Source organism: Sardina pilchardus, chromosome 5, assembly GCF_963854185.1.
Source record: "Sardina pilchardus chromosome 5, fSarPil1.1, whole genome shotgun sequence".
Taxonomy (NCBI): domain Eukaryota; kingdom Metazoa; phylum Chordata; class Actinopteri; order Clupeiformes; family Clupeidae; genus Sardina; species Sardina pilchardus.
The window spans coordinates 13494460-13513907 of record NC_084998.1 but is presented as its reverse complement, the minus strand read 5'-3'; the positions used below and the strand labels follow the sequence as shown (position 1 = coordinate 13513907).

The 19448-nt window shown below is 45.0% G+C and overlaps 1 protein-coding gene across 1 annotated transcript in view; it reads right to left on the bottom strand.

Annotated features, from left to right (window-relative positions):
* The window catches only part of klhl13 (kelch-like family member 13), a gene marked incomplete in the record, with an annotated part of 77042 nt that extends 61337 nt beyond the window's left edge, over window positions 1-15705 (bottom strand). Inside the window, 2 exon segments of the mRNA XM_062536563.1 lie at window positions 9785-9859; window positions 15683-15705. Coding sequence (XP_062392547.1) covers window positions 9785-9837 — 53 coding nt within the window.
* Window positions 15706-19448: the final 3743 nt, after the last annotated feature.

Genomic DNA, 19448 nt, shown 5'->3' with positions numbered 1-19448 from the left:
AAATAATGGTGTGATTTGGCAGGCCTGAACATGGTAAAACTGACAGAAGAGGGCGAATAGAAGGACAGAGATTACTGATGGTTTAAAAGAACAGTTGAGTGCAACACTAAAAAGGGAATTTTAAATCCTGTCTAACACATTCGTCTCTTTGAAAGTGGGCTCTCTCCTTGAAGACTGCGTGTGGCAGAGGATGTGAACAGGAGATCAAACATTTTTAAGGGGTTCGAATTCGTACTGCTGATGTCCTCTCTTACAGGAACAATTACTCAGAAAATGCAGTGTGTGTATGTGCGTGTGCGGCTGTGCGCGGGAATGTGTGGGTGAGTGTGTGTGTAAAGTTTTGTAGGTGTCCTCAAGAGTGTGAATGACATCTTAGTTTCAAAGTATCATCACGCCTGCTCCCCTACAAAAATAAAGAAACGAAAAAAAAGACCCCCCCCCCAAAAAAAAAAAAAAAAAAAAAGTTGTGCAGCTATGAAAATGCGCTTGTTCAGCTTCAAATCCAACAGTGCATTTTTAGCAGGGCTCAGCGCAAATCCACAATTAATCCGCATTTGTCATTTTCAAAGCATTTCTGCAGGGGAAAAACCCTCATCGTGCTTAAGTACTTAGAGGAGAGGGAACTCAGCGAGAAAGCCTGAAAGACGAGAAAGCCAAGAGAGAGAGAGAGAGAGAGAGAAGGAGAGAGAGTGAGAGAAAGGGAGAGAGAGAGAAGGAGAGGAGAGAATGAGACAGAGAGAAAGTGCGAATGAGTGTGATCGAGGGAGGGTGGAGCGTTAGAATGAGATAGAGGAGAGATAAACTGAGTAAGTGTGCAAAATGTAGTCTCAGGAAAGAAGTGAGGTATGGTGAGAGGGTGAGAGAGAGAGAGAGAGAGAGAGAGAGAGAGAGAGAGAGAGAGAGAGAGAGAGAGAGAGAGAGAGAGAGAGAGAGAGAGAGAGCAAAAAGGAGGGGATTTTTTTAAACGAGGGAGAGTGAAAGAGTGCAAATCAAATCCAAAGCCAGAGAGCATTATCAGGAGAGAGAGGCCCGGGGAAGGCAAGGAGACATATGATGTTTTGGATAAAGCAGGTGTCTGAGAGACCAGAAGATACTGAAAAAGTCTTGAGGCCAATTTTTACCTTATCGCTTTGGTGACACTCAGTAGCCAATTTGGTCTACATTACTGGACAATAGGTACATAGGCATGGGGGGGGGGCACACGCACGCACGCACACTTCAATGCAACTTCATTGAAGGGCCTATGTGTTGGGCTTTTTATTCTCAAACATTCCAAATTGACAACAGAATGCAAAGAAATAACAATATAGCTTAAATCCTACAGAATTCTACACACAGCTGCTTTAAATTGCAATTTAATATTCAATACAAAATAGGATATATAGCAGCTTTCAACATTTGTCGAGATGTTCAAAGTTTCAAAAGAAAATGACAAATTTACAAATGCAAAGTCATAGTAAAAAAGAGAAAAAAGAAAAGAAAAAAGCATAAGCCTAAAAACTCCATCCATTCATTTTTAGATTGATGCCTTCCATCTCCCCAGACATATAAAAATACTAACTTCTGTGTCAGATAACCTTCTGGAAGCATATCATAGCCTGACAAGGATATTTCATCACCAAATTAACAACACCTTCAGCTGTTCCGCCTTATTCGCCTCACACCAATCCTCAAGCCACAGCTCCTGTTACTTCCAGAGAGCCCGCTAACGACGCAACGTTTACTAACTGCCTGGCAACAATCACCAAGGTCTCAGGATCCTGCGCTAGCTCTGGGGGGTATTCCATCAACCTCGCTAAACTAGGCGGCGCTCAACAGAAATAGCCTGGCTTGAACTAGTGTAGACTTCCACTTGAAGCTAAAGCCGTTCCATTAACTCAAGTTAGCTGCATCTTGCCCTCGTTTATTCAAACGAGGCTAAAATCAGCTTCATGTCTGCTCGTGCACGAGGTAGAAAAGTAGACCAAAACCATAGATTGATGAAAAGAGGATGCATGTCGTAAAATTAAGGCAAACTAGAAGATTTCAGTTCGATTTACAAGCGCCATCTACAGGATTTTCATCGGAAGTAATCAAATTGAACACGAGAGAAAAAAATAGATACAGTAGTTGCCTAAAAAGGAGAATAACGAAATCGTAGGCCTACTGTAAATCGCTAAACAGTAATTATGATGGTTTGAATTGGGACTTTGATTGTCTTCACTCTGAACAAAACGAGTGAATAAGCAGGCTATTTAAACTCAAAACAACTTTGGCATAGGCTATTCAACAATAAAGATAACCTACGTTTGTAAATTAAAAGGGTTCACTCTGAAATATTTTTTCGGTGGTCATAAAATAAATTGGTAGCCTATTGTCCTGGGAGTATTGGGAGAAAACCTAGCCTATTGTCTCCCATAAGCATATAGTTCTGCCAAAGTGTTTGTGAAATATTAATTAGCCTATCTGAAATGCAATATTGGCTTTCAATATGTCATTTCATATTTAATTTCTGTAATACAGTTGGTTTGATATCCGAACTACATGCATAATTAATTAGACTATATGAAGCGGTTTTAATTATTATAGCCTTTACAGAATTAGGCTATAGGCCTAGGCTGGCTTGCCGTGCATCGTATAGCACACTGACAGCCTGCCTACTGTCACTGAAGCTACTGTATATGACCCTTAATAATGATGCCTTTCATTAAAGAGTATAACTAAACATGGCAATATTAATGTGTTAACATAGTCTATGTAAATTCATCGCATGGGAACCGAACCCGAGAACACGCAAAACATGCCTCGATTGTTCTCCTGTCACGCTGCGCATGACACCACGAAAGACGTACGTTACTCATAGCCGCAAGATTCCTTGCACCACACACATATCAAGTTCAAACAATGTAAGTTGCATAATTTTCAGAAATTCATTTAAACTAGCGCATAGGTAGCCTTAATCAATGCTTGCAACACTGTCGGAAAAAAAGTTTCTCCTTCTATTTTTTAAGTTGTAGGCTACAGGTGACGAAAGCACAGGTTGACGGAACCAACGGTTTGGGACTCGTTTTCCGACTGGTGTTTTTTATTTGCAACACAGATTAATTTAGCTCGGCAGTTAGCCTGCCACCGACCAGGTTAGTTCAGAAGCATATGTTACCCCAGCAACTCAGCTGAGATTCCTGTTAGCGGGAGTAATGGAACCGAGCTCTCTCTAAAATTAGCGAGGCTTATCAAAGTTAGCCGCGATTTACGGTTAGCTCGCTTGATGGAATACCCCCCTGGTGTTTCATTTTCACCTTGTCTCCCAAGCTGGCTCCAAAATGCCCAGGCAGCCAACAGGGACTCCATTATAGATACACACTGACGTCAGGCCATCAGCCTCATGCCACTGGAATGAAACGCTGTAATAACAGAATAGGATGGAACGGAATGGAATAGAATGGAATGGAATGGAATGGAATGGAATGGAATGGAATGACAGAACCAAACAGAACCATTGTGTTCTGGATTGAGATCTGTGGTAGATTATGAGTACTGGTTATGAGGAGGGGGACCTAGAAACAATAAGTGCTTATCTGAGTGTGCCATGTCAACACTGGCATCTTTGGAGTGAGGAATAAAAACAGATATAAAAGAACCATATATGGCCATGGACCTGCACTGAGAATGCTCTGATTAGGAGCATAAGGACAGAGTGGTATTGAGGAAGAATCAATAAGCGACCTTTTGAGAGCCATACCTATACAGTATATTTTAAAAGTTTGCCATTAGCCAAGAATGAAACTGCGTCTTTTAACTTGGCCGCACGCACAGTCATGCCTGCTGGTGGCGCAAAAGGCTCCTAACAGAATGCAAATCGCAAAGCCAACACTGAATCTCGCAACTGATGCCAAGTAATCCACTCAAGGAATTTCTTTTAGTGGCTTAAGACGATTCCCTACAGTTCTACATCACTGGCCAGGGGGCATCACATTCCCTCATTCAATTCCTTCATCACCTCTAAACAAGTTTGTATATGAAAATTAACACTTGGTGCTACACATTTTAGACATCAGTTAAGTAAACACACACACGTGCACACATGTAAGTGTGCGCAAGTGTGCTAAGCATGTTTTTTAAGAGCTTTACAGCATCATTAATAGTAGCCCCCTCATGAATACAATGGCATTTATCAGACTGCAGATGGCTTCAATGACAGCAACAGCGGAAGTTGCCTAGTCGACCAGATGGTTCTCTCCTATAGCCTGCATGCACAAGCAGGGGGCTGGAGTGAGCGACTGAGCGTGTGCGGTGAAAGTGTGGAAAATGGTATGGAACAAATGCAGGAAATAAACCCGTTTGTGGAGAAGCCAACAACACCTCTTTCAGACACCTTCCCGTTGATATGGTACAGTTGGAAGTGGTAGACTCGTATTAATTAGGGGTGGAAACTGCAACAAAAGACAATATGACTTTAACTGCAATTCTTCCTGTTTTGCAATACAGCAAGTAATGGGATTCAATTCTATTGGAGAAATACATCTCAATTTATCATGTTTATTATATTGAGAGTGCCTGAAGCGATCTTGGCCAGAGAAAACACCTCTACTATCAAAGGATTTAAAGACTATGCATTTAGTGGAGAACTCATCTGAGGCCTTGGTATTGTTATCACAGAAAGCAGGAGATGAGATGAATGGGAGTTGTGCTGAAACGAGAAGAGGATTCTGGGCCCACCGTTCTAATGCAGCAGTCAGCATCATTTCAGCACATTCATCCATGATGGTCCCGACACCAACAATCCAACCAAACTGCACGAGATCGGTCCAGCTCTGGATCAGGTCTGGCCCTCATCAGGACCGAATCCCCAACTAGATCACGCCGTGATCCACCCCCCCTCAAGTCTGTTGCCATCTGGGGCACCTATCTTGACAGCGGGCACTGGTGCGTCACCACTGAGACCACGTGGCAGGAGGATCAGGCTGGCACCACCACCACCACCACCACCACCACGTCACCCACATGGCCTGAGCACACGACGACGGCCAGTTAACCCAGTGCCACGACGACAGCCCCGTACCAACAGCGCCCGCCAATCACCACTCGGCTCCATAAACAGAAACACGCGAGGAGCCAGCGCGGGTGATCAGGCAGACATTAAAAATAAGCACCAAAGACGTGTAGAATATGCCACAAGTGGTTTTTAGCCAGCGCTTCAAAAGCAGGTTAGCAACAGTGACAGAGAAAGCTCTCTCTCTCTGGAGCAGGTGGCTTTCTGTCACCGGATGAGAAAGGCACCCGTCTGATGGGACATGTAATACTCGACGCCCTCCGAGCCAGCGCTCACTCTCCCGCAAGCCGCAGAGTTAGGTTATGCAAACACGGACGCCACACCTCGGGTCCTCCTGAGCATCAAACGCTTCACACACACACACACACACACACACTTGTGAGATCAAACAAGTGCTTAAGTTTGTGAGGTTTGTGTGTGTTGGCAGTGAATTGCAATTTTTTTTTAAAAAACACAAATAAAAAAAGAAATACAGAAAGAAGCAAACTAAAGACTGCGTGTTGGCAGAGGGGTTGCCCAATGGGTTGTGGTGGCAGTGGTTGGGGCAATGATCCACAAGCAGGGTGGACGGGGGGGGGGCATGTGATGTGGGCACGGAGTGGTGTGACAGGCGCAGGAACAGATGGGCCCTGGTGGAAAACAGCTTAGGGAACACAGAGGAACAATCCCTGCCAGGGGCACTCTCTCACCCACACCGGCCAGCCGCCTCCACTGTCAGCTGGGCCTCGCTCTGGCCCCAACTGTCCACTTCAGTGTGTGTGTGTGTGTGTGTGTGTGTGTGTGTGTGTGTGTGTGTGTGTGTGTGTGTGTGTGTGTGTGTGTATATATACACTTGCCGGTCTATCTTCTACTGTGAGCCCTGAGGGTGGGTCTGTTTTAGTGGATGCTTTTAGGCTCCTGCACTGCTTTTAGACCCTCTCTGTATGCTGCAGCAGCAGGGCTTCCTATAAATGACCCAAACGCAATCAAATTGTCTGCCGACTCCGGGGTGAGTCACTGCTCTCATCTTGTAAAATCGGATCAATAAAAACAACTAAGTTCCCCCCTAAATCAATTTGTTCTATGATCAGTGAATACACAGTCACATCTCAGCCCTGTATCATAACAGGGTATCGGGGACAATTCGAATGCACCAGGTAAAGTGTATGCTGATGTGACTTCTATTTGTGCTCCCGGGAGGTGAAAGAAGGTTCAAGCTTAGTGGTTCAAACAATCACCGGGAGACCAAACAAAACAGTGGTGGATCCCGTTACAACCATTATGTAATACAACACGTTGCTCCTTGGAGAGGTTGCAGGCTATTTCCATCGGCGCACATGCCATTCAAATCAATGTCAGGGCCTGGTTGGGCACCTTGGGAAGGCTCTGCCCTCGCATTCCACGCAGAAGCCAATTTAAATGACTGGGGTCTGTCTCTCAAACACACACATGTTCACAAGCGGTCTCTTTCTTTCTCTTTGTCTCTCGCTCACACTCTCACACACACACACACACACACACACACACACACACACACACACACACACACACACACACACACACACACACACACACACACACACACACACACACACACACACACACACACACACACACACACACACACACACACACACACACACACACACACACACACACACACACACACACACACACACACACACTTTCTCCCACACATGCCTCAGTGCACAGCGGTCTGGCAGTGCACTCTCTCGGCAACGAAAGCCATTGCCTAGCAACCCTTCACAAGCAGCCCTGTGAGAAGATGGCTTACTGCGAGGCAGTCGCGTGTGTGTGTGCGCACGCTCACACACACACATTGATTAGAGGTGGCATGCAGCAGAGCCATGTTTTACAGGCTGTCAGAATCTACAGGCTTTTCTGCACATGCTGTAACCCTGCAGAAGAGGAAGGAAAGGAGGGAGGGAGGTAGAGAGACAGAGAGAAGGAGATAGAGAGAGAGGGATAGAGAGAGAGAGAAGGAGAGGGAGAGGGAGCTCATCCACGGCTCCTGAGAGATCACTTCTGGACACAGTGACTTACGATCATCTTCTCAAGAGAAACATACACAAATCGCAGTTGCATGGCATAAATTAACGTAGCATTGTATACCGTTTAAATGGTGCCCAGCTATTTAGAGGAGCAATGGAAGAGAGACACATGGCCATTCCTGAGTGTTCTTCTGAGATGCCTCCACATGTGAGGAGTAGAGATGCACTGGTTCTTCTGTATTTCAACATAATCTACAACATTTTTCAATGGCAAATGTTACACCATGCTAAAATACTGACGTCCAGTGTCAGAATGTCAGAATGTCAGATGTCAGATGTCAAGAGTGTGTGTGCGTGGGGAGACATTGTGAACCTTGGCCTGAACAGCTGAACCAATGACATGGAGAACAAAAGCTCAGCGGAGTGAGAGGAGGGCTGTGTTCAACACAGCACACAGGGCAAAGCAGGAACCGGCAGAAACAGGAGGGAAAAGGAGTCATTCAAAATATCGGCTAATTTTCAGCATTCTCAGATCATTCCACTCCTCTCTGCCTCTCACTCCACACACACATTCAGGCAAGCGCGCGCACACACCCACACACACACACACTTATTCTTCCCCTCAGAGTGGGTACAAGTGACAACATAGCTGTTCTGCAGAATTATGCCAACTGCAGTGGCAGCTTCCAGGCGGAGCGGTGTAATTTACAAACCGCACGGAGGACTCCAACCGCCTTGAAGCCAGCACCCACACTCTAGGCTCCAGAACAGGCCCTAATCCCTGGGAGCCCAGGTAGGCAATCTTCAAAACAACTGTAAGAAGGGAAGAAGACTGACGAGCCGCTCAAGGGAAGTGCAATAGAGGAGAGCTGGAGGAGGGAGAGAGAGAGAGATAGACAGAGAGAGAGAGAACGAGAAAAAGAAAGAGAGAACAAGAGAGAGAACAAAAGAGAGAGAGAGAACGAACAAGAGAGAGAGAACAAGAGAGAGAGAACGAGAGAGAGATAAAGATGGGAGGAAAGATGGAAAGAAAGAAAGCAAGAAGGTGAAAAACTGAGGGGAAAGAAAGAAAGAGCTAGAAAGAAAGGAGTGAAAGAAAGGGCAGAGAAGGGTAGAGAAATAACAAGGCCGGACAAGGATAGACTGAAACAGCCACTGCATTGAGATGGCAGGACAATTGCGACCTCTCTTTCTCGCCTCTCCCCTGAGAGAGACCTGGGAGTCGGCATCAATTATGCCAGCTGAAAGTCCATTAGCCGAGAACCCGACTTGACCTGGGCCAGACGGAACACCGACAGCATTCAAAGAGTTGCCACATGGCCACTCAATCCCCCACCCCGTTTTTTTTACCTCACATCTGGGACATTCGGCGGAGACTAACAGACCGCTCCATTAGAGCCGAAGCAGGAACAGAATGCCATTAGATGTCAGACAGAGACGTATTCACACGTTTTTCATCAGCTGATTAGAGCGGCATCAGGATACGGTTACAGGACCCACTCGCTCACTCATACTTATAATGTGAAAGTGAAGCACAGCAGGCTGCTCTACAGAAGCATGTGAAATATTGATGGGAAAGTAATGAACCCCATTGTCTGCTGATGCAACAGGTGGTAAAAGCAAAAAAAGCAAGGCTTATTAAAGTTATCTGGTTTTATTCAGAACAAATACAAACTGCCCCGAGGTTCAAAAGTAACTTTCTGCTCCATCTCCCAATGGCTGGTAAACTGACAAAAATTTAGAAGGCAAATTATTTTTCAACCTGCCAAGAAGGAAGGCCAAAGATCTGCGGCAAGGCAAACCGCAACTACCCGGAACCATAAACTTGTAGCAAAGCATTGTGAAACCAGCGGTCCAGGCCCCTGAGACAGCTTGCAACAGGACCAATGTCACAACACTGGTCAAACTGTTGTCGCCTGACACAAGCAAGCTGGTTAGTTAGCCAACAAAGTTAACCAACAAGCTCACGAGTCAGTAGTCTGTGAAATTGTGTTTATTTTTATGACATTGTGCAACATCTGTAAAAAGGTGTGCGCTTACTGACACTTGGCATTCTTCAAACATAGTTAATAAGTCTGTCCCATGACCAAAAAGGCCTGAGATGATACCCTGCCATGTCTCTTGCAACAGCATCAGGCGGCTCACAATGAATTCCCTCTATTGCAACAGCTTTGTCTTGATATTCTTTGGTGTGATTTGGTCTGAATCATCACCGCATCAGCTTTACTTACAGTATGTGTTGCAGTGACGGACGTTTGTATTGAAATAGGCCTGTTTCAGCAACCCACCCAATGGCAACTGACCTCGCTTACTTTATTCACCGAGATGATTTTTTTACTCGCATCTGGTGAGTGGTGAGTGCAAATTCTGGAGCCTGAGCTCTCCCCAGCGTCTCTACCTATTGCAGATGCCGGTGCGTACTGCACAGGGACTAAAATGACAAAGTATCCTTTTGCAGGAGATTACGAGGAATGAGTAATTGCCGCTGATCTGTGCTGGAAGCTTTTGTAAACAGATCGATGCTGTGTCGAAAGGAAAGGGGGTGTGTTTGAAGTTCTTTACGAGTAATAAGAACCTTGGGATTTTTTTTTTTTTGGGGGGGGGGGGGGGGGGGGGTTGTGGGGAGTGTGGGTGGGGACACCTGTTCATGGACAGTCGCGCATGTCCAGCTGTGGGGGGAGAGCCTGAGGAGACATGATGGACGCAGGGAAGCGGAGGGACCCTGTGAAGGACACACACACACACACACATTGGACAGTACCTTTCATGAAGTCCGATGGACATCGTATCCCCTCGATGTACAGGGTGGTCCATGCCCTCGCCAAAGCCCACGCCACTGAAAGAGATCGGGAGCAGGTCAGTGACAGGGATCTTGGGTCATGTTGCAATTACAATATAGTTAGCAATGTGAACTAATACATGGATGCACCAAAGATCCTAAAACCTGCCATTAAATGACAAAAACAATGTTTATAAAATAATAAAGGTATGTTTTCAAAACAATGACAAGAAAAATGGCAACAGTGGGTGCATGCTATATTGACAACTAGCCTGTTTTACTAGCAAACAGTTAGATCTGATTAAACCGTTTCAATCATTAAAATCACCCATACTACTTATCCGCACTGTACTGAATCTCAAAACCAGGTCTGCACTGGACCCATCAGTCAGAATGTAGGTATTGTCAAGGCCCCTGTCCTGCAAATGAGGCCCTGGACCAAAAGCCTAACATCTGTTGTCACAACTGAGAAATCCAGTGGCAAAACGCTGTACAATCCCCTACTTTCATAACAGAGGCTGTGATATTTGTGACGTCAATGCTGACCTTTGTTTGTGTTTCCCTACATCTGAACCCAACACTCTTACAGTGGTACAACAACACAGAGAGAGGAACCAAACAATTACCATGGACAGAAGAAATCACCAACACACATGCAGTCATTGGCAGCTTTTCTCTTTCTTTTCTGCCTGATTCAGCCAAAGTGTACTTCTTTGTATCTGAACCAGTGAATGATTCTCTCTCACATTATCCAGCTTGTCTCTTCTCTTCTCCTCCCTCTTTTCTTTTCTCTTTTTACCTTTCCCGAGGTTCCTCTCTTCCTTTGTTTCTCTTTCCACTGTGCATCACTGCTCACTCAGATGAGATGACTGCTGGAACTAACTTCGGAAGGGACTCAGTCCTGTCTCTCTCTCTATCCCTGCTCCACGTCTCACTAATCTTCCTGCCTGTCTGTCTGCCTGCCAGTCTGTCTCTCCTGCTCTCCTGTGCATCACTGCTCACTGCTGCTAAATAAGGAAGTTTTCTGCCTCTCTAACCCCCGCTGCTTTCACTCCTTGTGAGAGAGGGCAGCATGACGTCAGGCATACAGAACACACACTCTCTCTCTCTCTCTCTCGCTCTCTTCCTCACACACACACACATGCTCACACACACACACACACACACGTGTGTGCATACATGTGTGACCGCGGACACATACTGCACACATTAGCTCCTATCCACACTATCCATGTGCTGGATCCCCGCTCTCCCTCTGCATTTAGGCTATTTGTGGAACGAGAGCATATGGCCTTTCTATTAATATTTCAGACTCATATTTTGGGGCGTTGTCTGCCATCTGGCTGGACGGCCCCAGCGCCCGACAGTTACGAGTGTTAGCCCTCCGAGGGACAAAATCAGCTGGGATGATAATAACAGCATCAGGGCCCTCTCAGAGGCCGTTAGGCAAAAGATAACTGTGGCTATGACTGACACACTATGTGTGTGTGTGAGTGTGTGTGTGTGTGTGTGTGTGTGTGTGTGGTTATAACCTAAATAGAGACATGAAACAGAAGATGGACAAGAGGAGGACAAGTTGAAGAAAGACAAAAACAAACATAACAGATAAGGCCAGATATGCTCGGCAGAAAACATATGGCCACAAAGTGTATCCAACTTAATATCAACTGCAGAGCCCAAGGAGAAACTCCAAAGAAAAAGATCTCAGGCATCATGCAGAAGTGATAAACAATATATGAGAGGATATTGTGCGGCCTGGAGAGAGAGAGAGAGAGAGAGAGAGAGAGAGAGAGAGAGAGAGAGAGAGAGAGAGAAGAGAGAGAGAGAGAGAAGAGAGAGAGGTGGGTCAGGGAGAACACAGGAGGAGTCCTCTGAGGGGCAGGGAGAAGGAGCCGCACAGAGGATGAAGAGGAAATGGAGTACAAACTGGAGCTGCAGACCCCTACAGCTGGTCTGAACACAACGCAGACATCATGGCTCACGGATGAGGTCATCACGAGCAGACGGCGTGACCCATGAGATCATCCACGGGGGACAAGACAGGGCAAGATCTACGAGGGCAGCGCTTCCTCCTCATATGCGGGGCTCACGTGCCGCTGTGGGTGTTGGACGGTCAGACCCCTCGGGGATTTCCCATCCCACGCTCCTCAGCATTTCATAAGAGACGGACCCTCTGGTCCGCTCACTTAGGCAGGCCAATCTGCCCAATACTAACGGCAGGAAGTCAGGAACATGATCAGCCTCAATTATCTGAGTGGGAGTTGACCCAAAACTCTCTATAGAAGAATCACATTCCTTCACTTGCTACGTGTCAGACTTTGCAATAGCCTTCAACATTTTCTTACCAATATGTATAGACATCGTTGTCTTGGCAACCTAAAGGGCACATTAGGCCCACACAAACACACAGAAACTCTTAACAAGTACAAGTGAGTGACTAAACACAGGGTCCCATCAGAACATCAGCGCTTAATGCAAGCAGCAGTGCTTTTGTCATGTTTGTTTAACGCAAGCAACTCTGAACTTTTGACTTCTTAACAAGACTTTACACTTCAAGAAAATCACAATAATATTGTAGTGTGTCTGAACTATGCATAACCTAAACCTTTCTAAAATAAAGTCTGTTACATTTTGTCAGTTATAATTTAAATACTTCTATGGTCCACAATGGCTTATGTCTGATCTTTAAAAACAACTGAACTCCAGCATTTATTTGGAGCAAGATCTGTCATGCAATGCTTAGGCCCTACATCACCATTTTTAGCAAAGTGGTTATTTTCAATTCAAGGCAATCGTCTGAGGTTACAGTCTTCAGAAATGTCTAAATCAACTAAGCTCACACCGAGCTTTTTGACAAAAGATGAAGCGGCAAATCAGCTTTACCCAGAACTCATATTTAGGGATTAAAATACACACACACACACACACACACACACACACACACACAAAATAGACTGTAATATTCTTTCTGCCCCTCTGAATCTTACATCTTGACAGTGATTCTGCCGTGATGGTACAGTACAGGCCATTTCTGCTGCAGTGGAGTCGACACAGCGGCTAAAGATGGCGGGCAGTACATACCGGTACATAAACTAGTTATCGCTACGGCAAGAACCCACACTTGCCATCATTTTATGCATGCCATCAGACAACAACAAAAAGCTTGAACCTGGTTTATCAGTATCAGTTACACCCGTATTAGGAAAAATATAAAAAATAAAATCAAATTAAATGGGACACACATCAGGTCAAAATTGACTAAAGTCTGTTCGAGAGTTAAGAGGGCGTACTGAAAAAGGACCGGGATGTAGCCCAGTCCATTTCCAACAATCATTGATTGAGAGGTGAAACAGGGCAAGCTGAAACAATTTCATAACAAGACCGGGAGCAATAGAGGAATGAAAGGGGAAAAAAAAAAAGTGTCGGGCGAGGTTGGGTCAATATGGATTCGGGTCAGCTGGCACAGTAGAGACAGAGACCAGACTGAGGTAGATTATTAATGGGACAGAGCAGAGTTGCTCCACCGTGCATTAGGAGGAGTCACTCTTACAGTAGGGCCAGCTGGGGTGCCCAGCATAAAATTCCCCCTTAACCCAGAACAGTGGGGTTGCAGCTTACCGCTCAATCATCTCAAAGGGTCACAGAGGATATGGGGCAACCAGCAGCCACTTCCCAAAAATTACATGGCTGCAGTTCAGCAACAAGTAAACAAAGGATTTAGCCTACCCATTAGCCATTCAAACAAATCAACAACAACGTGAATCCATAACCAACTACCGGCACTCCACTCGTTTGAGACTGCACACAGGCCTTCAAAATGTACAGCAGTTAATGGCGTTGGACTTGTGCGCTGAATTCTCGGTTACAAAATCCTTCTGCTCTCCCTTTCCAGTGTTTTGACTTGAGATTTAGCCCAACCTAATCCCACAATGACCGGAGATAATAGCGTGTTACCTTACTTGCCACCTGTTATCTGGTCTGTCATACCAATTACGGTTTACACCGGACTGATGAAATGGCTTTGACAGTTGTGTGATCCTCCATTGTGCCACACTCCACAAGATCGCCTTATTCTGAGGCTGCACATTCTACAACGACCAGGCCTATTATAGGAAGTTAACACAAACTAGCCCGACCTTCCAAGCATAGCAAGCGAGACAGAAATACTTGGCATAAGAAGCCAACATTAGTTTAAAAACATTTTTAAGAGGGTGACTAGAGCTACATTTGCCCTGTGATAATGTTCGCCCTAGACACCAGGGTCTTTGCTGGCGAGTAAACTGAGCCACGGCTCTTTCTCACAGTGATATTTGGCTGCTGCTGGCGAGGAAGACAGCTGAGGGAATTTGCAGCGGAGCCTGTTCCCTGGTAAGAAGTGACAGAAAAAGCAAGGCAGGGCTGAGTTTCGCCCCGGAGCCTGTGCTCAAATGTTAAGAGAGGGCCCGTGAGTTATTGGCGCTTTGACATTTTTAGGATGTTCGTGAAAGACAGACCTGCTGCAAGACAGCTCCCGGGGGAAACCGACACCGCAGGTCATGTCTGCGTTAAACGCGGCCAGTGTCACAACTAAGAGCGAGTCACAGACGCCGGGATGAGCGATGAAGAAACAAGAGCGCGTCTCGTTCCTTAATAGCACGTGGAAATAATTAAGACTCGCTTGATACTCTTAATTTCTCAACACCTGTCTACTAAGGAAGAGCTCACTTTAAAAAAAAAAAAAAAACAGTTCTACTGTCATCATCACACATGACGCATGAGGAAGTTGAGGGGGGAGGGTCAGAGGTTTAGGAGGTGGCCTAAAGAAAACAAGCAAAGCAAACAAAGGAGGAGATGAAATGAGACACTGCAGAATCCAGAAGGACCCGTGCCCTGCCACCACAGAGAGTGGACGATTCACCAACAGTGCAACTGTTTCAAAAGGCTGCCGTACCCTTCCCCATCATCTTCTTAGTCATTGACTTCCATGCCTCTGGTCTGGGAAAAAGCACAAGCACAGGATAAAAGGATGTCCATTCAAAATATTGCTTGGCTCACTCAGTGCAATTTAATCCTTGCAATGGACCCCACATACTCAGAGGATGCCAGTTTTGAAGTGGTCTGCTGGTGTAGGATGGACTTCCTGGATAAGTTTGATTAAATACCAGAACACATAAAAGGCTAGTGTGTTTGGAATGTAGGATGCAACAGGTCATGCTAAGATGACTGAACATCAGCGTAAGTTGTAACCATCACCAATTGATTTTGACCGAAAACGTATGCATGGCTGGTCAAGGTCCTTCAAGGCTGTTCTTCTAATATGCTGGCATAAAACCAACACTGCTGAGCTTAGCCCAGCAACAGGCCAGCTTTGCTGACCACGAACCTGCTTAGACCAGCAGGACAGCATGCTGGTCTGTAGTTTTCCAACAGAATGATATGGGGAGGCACAGCCAGGGCAGGCGAACTCTATCAGACATAAATGATCCGTTTGGCAGAGCCGACTTGATCCCTTTGTTCTCATCACCCTTTCCCTTTTTTATTGCTCTTTGCATTTATTCATTAGGCCTGCCACTCTTATCTATGGTTGGACGGCAAAATGTTCTCTGCATACATTAAACTTGATGTGACTCAAAATCAATATTTCTGGAAAGTCAATGTTGGTATCAGCGCAGCGGAATGTTTAGAAGGTTATGGCTAAAATTCAAACTGCACTTTAAAAGGACAGCGACATTCTCTGCTTCGATAGTCAAACTTCTAGGCAAATCAGCAAATAAGGAAATCAGAACAATGATAATCGTGTGGTTTACTTCATTTGAAACAAATGAGAAAGATTTAAAAGTTAGAGTGAACATTATCTTGTCTTAAATGTAAGAAAACATAACACACATCGTCACTTTACACCTTGCAGCATGAAGACAGAATTGCTCCAGGAGTTTGAGTTCTGAGTTTAGCCATGCTCCCTGGAGTCTGGAGTTGACAGCAGAGTGAGCGACAGACCACTTCCTGTTCCCAATCTGCTCCCCAGAACCACCATGTCACACACTGACATCTCCCTCTGATGACACAATTAAAACAATTATCGTCATAGCATTTACGTAAAGAAAGACTGAGCCACCCACATGACGATTACACCTTGTATCACTGAGAATCCTTTGAGAAAAATACACTGAAATGTTCCTTGGCCTTGGACAGGCTGACAAGTTAACGATCCAGACATCAAAGCAGGTAGAGCAAAACAAGCGTGAAGGAGAAAGGAGCGGAAGCATGTCCTCGCTACGGGGCCATCACTTGGTCTGGCAGGAGACTGAAGGAGGGAGGAGACCCTCTTGACATAACATGCTGTAAAAAGCTCCAGGTCACCACTCTAGGGGGGACCACTCCAGAGACCTGCAATCCCACCTCACAGCAGTGACTCATCACAGTGATGAGCGAGTGCTTGAACGGGACACTCCGAGAGGCCTGAAACATAACACACAGTTCCACAAACACTCTCTGACTCGCCAACCCCCCCCCCCCTACACACACACACACACACACACACACACACACACAGTAAGTATTTCAGCTGACAGCCTTTTAAGACCCTGTTTGTTGGAACAGAAAGGGGTTTGGAATAGAACTCTATGGACCTCACTTCTGGTCTTTTAGCCCACCTCTCATCACACACACACACTCACATACAAACTGTCCCCACTGTTGTACTATCTCCTCAGAGGGCTTAAAAGCACCGAGCTGTTGTGAGCTTCGCCGTTGTTGCTGGCTTGCATACGTTGCCAGAGATCTGTCACGCCACTAATCCAGCCTACCCTCACCGGCCCAGAATCCTGACACCTGTTGAACTCCACCTGAACGGACTGGGTTTGCAATTCCATTTCTACAAACCAGTAACAGTCTTAAGCAGTGGCGGTTCTAGACTGAATTACTCCCCAGGCGAGATCCTCCACGAGCGCCCCCATGAGTGTTTTTTACGCACTTTGCGTCAGTCGGGCTCATAGGGTTAAGCGCTCGTGCCGCCCCATACAAGATGCCGCCCCGGGCGACTGCCCGGTTCGCCCGTACCTAAAACCGCCACTGGTCTTAAGTGTTAATGGTTCACTTAATGTCTCAATTGAGGGTTACAGAAACGGACACATTAATGTATCAGTGTGCGATTCCTGAGCCTTCCCACATATAATTCTACGAGAGAGCCTAGACAGAAGACTTTGATGCTAATACACAGAGACAGTTCATAAAAAATAAAGAAAGACCCAGCTAAAAAATCAATGATGGCAAACAATGAAAAACAGATTACACAGTACTGTGATTTCAGGAGCCAGAGAACATTATTTTATGCATCTTCAACACACCATCCCTGACATCTCATTTTTAATACAGACACACTTCTTATTTCTTACCACTATTGTTGGCTAACAGACCACACCATCTCCATTATGCCGACATCACTTTACCTATTTTCTTGTGTGCTTTCTTTTGAAAAATACTGTGTCTACACACAAAGAAAATATTGGCATTTGTCACAAAAAAAATAATTTCAGAGGCTGTCGCAGTGCAAAATAGCCAGAGCAGATTCTGTCACAAGATAAACAGCCTTTCCAGGCTGCAAGACTTAAGGTCTAGAGATATGTTCTGAAGCTTATGAAACAAAGGCTGCAGCTTTTTCAGGCCTTCATCTTCTGTAGTGTGACCACTGTTCATTGGAATGGGTTGCTTAATAAATGGCAGGGAGCACTGCAATCCAACCAAGCTGAGAAGTGAAACCAGGAGAGTGAAAAAAATAAAAATGACTTTCTCTGAAGAGAGCAAATCACTCTGCTCTCCAAAGATTCAAATGCTGGTAGGGCCTACATTTTTAAAATAGGCTAATCGTTACACAAAACATGTGCTTATGACACATTTAGGCCAACAGCAAAATAAGGCAAAAGGCATCACTGAATACTAATCACTTGAACACCCTATTTTGATTGTTAACAACATATTTTGCCAGCATCCACTGATTTTGAAGTTGAGAGAAAACAAAGCTGCTTGGCACGATTGGTGTAATTTCCAAACTATCTACGCACAGAGATGAAATCCCTCTGTAGTATACCAATATTAGAGTGAAGTGTTTTGCCATGCAATGAAAAACTGGAATCCAATACTGATGTCATGGTCTCTGAATTACAGCTATCAATTGGTAGTGTGCAGAACAGTGAAGAGAACTCTCTGACAAGACTGGAGGACGGCCAAAAGACGTTTACCTGCCACTCACAAAGCTGGGCTTAAGAGAAGCAGCTTTTCACTGTGCCATACGTGTAGTCTTGTAGCCTACTAGTAGTCCTCCATTTAGCCATAGGTGAAAGAAACGTGTCTTGTTGTGTTACCAGGTTATAACACACCACACCCCTTTCTAATAGAAAGAAAACAAACATGTGTGACATTATTGACCATTGGGTCAGAGTCACTAGCTTGAAATTCAATTAATTGCAGCCTTTGCAATTTGCTAACTGCACTAGTTCACATTGTGATTTTGATTAATCTTTCAGCCCTAATAGCTTACCCCTGTAACTAGGCTAGGCCTACGTGTTCAGCAGATCTCTACTCAACATTTCAGTCATAGGCCTATATTAAAAAAGTCCTTTTGACGGTCTACGAACAAGTCAAGGATCTTAGCGCACAGGTTTCAACACACAGCCTTTTTACAGTCGCTGCTGCCCGGATTGACAGGACTGAGCATACGAACAAAAGCTCATTAAATGGGTACTGCAATCTTCTTAGGACACCATGGCATGCAACAGTATCCACAATAGAACACTATTTTTATCACAACATTTTTAAGACCCCAAAAATGGAGCAATGGAGGTTATATAGGCACATGATATTATATTAGGCTCGCTCAAAATGGAGAAGAAGGAAAATGGAGAAATGTTTCAATCAGGACAAGAAGCTAGACATTTTGGAGTTACAAAACGATACGCATGGTAAACATGGATGGTTGACCTCAGTGAGAACAACTGTTCCAGACACTAAAAACAGCTTGGAGCCATCAGTAAATTACTAAAACAAAAGAGCTTTTTCTAACAGCCTCGTGATCATGTGGAATCCGCCGTGCTTTAAAAAGGATGTGCCAGTGGGGAAATGGCCTTTGATAAGCTATATTGTTAGACCTCACTCCAGGGTAACCACAGTTTGGACGAACATAACATAACATAACATAACAACTACAAGAATTTCACATTATACTCAGCTACAGAGCATGTATGATGGATCACCCAAACACGGGTCTAGTCCCCTGAAACCCAATGAAAACACATAATGTTATGCTACATCAAAGAAATGGCTGTGTTAGGCAATATACAACTCTCGTAAGTACAAGTGTAAGTTTCTGTCAGTAAAATCACACTTAATGCTATAGGCCTGACAGTTTTATAGTTTGCAACTTTGTTAGATAATGGCAGCGAGAGCCAGAGGATAACATTGCTTAATGGCTCGATTCATAACATTCAACAGTATTATTAGACATCCATTAAAGATTATTACAGCTTCCTAAACGAGTCTTAGATCATAATGGGAAGTGCAGACACTTGCCAGTGAACTCGAATAGTCTCCTACATGTCAAACTGGTGGGTTACAGAATCTGATGCTTGTGTAGAAGAACAGTAATGCCAACCTAGCTTGGGGGCTAATTACA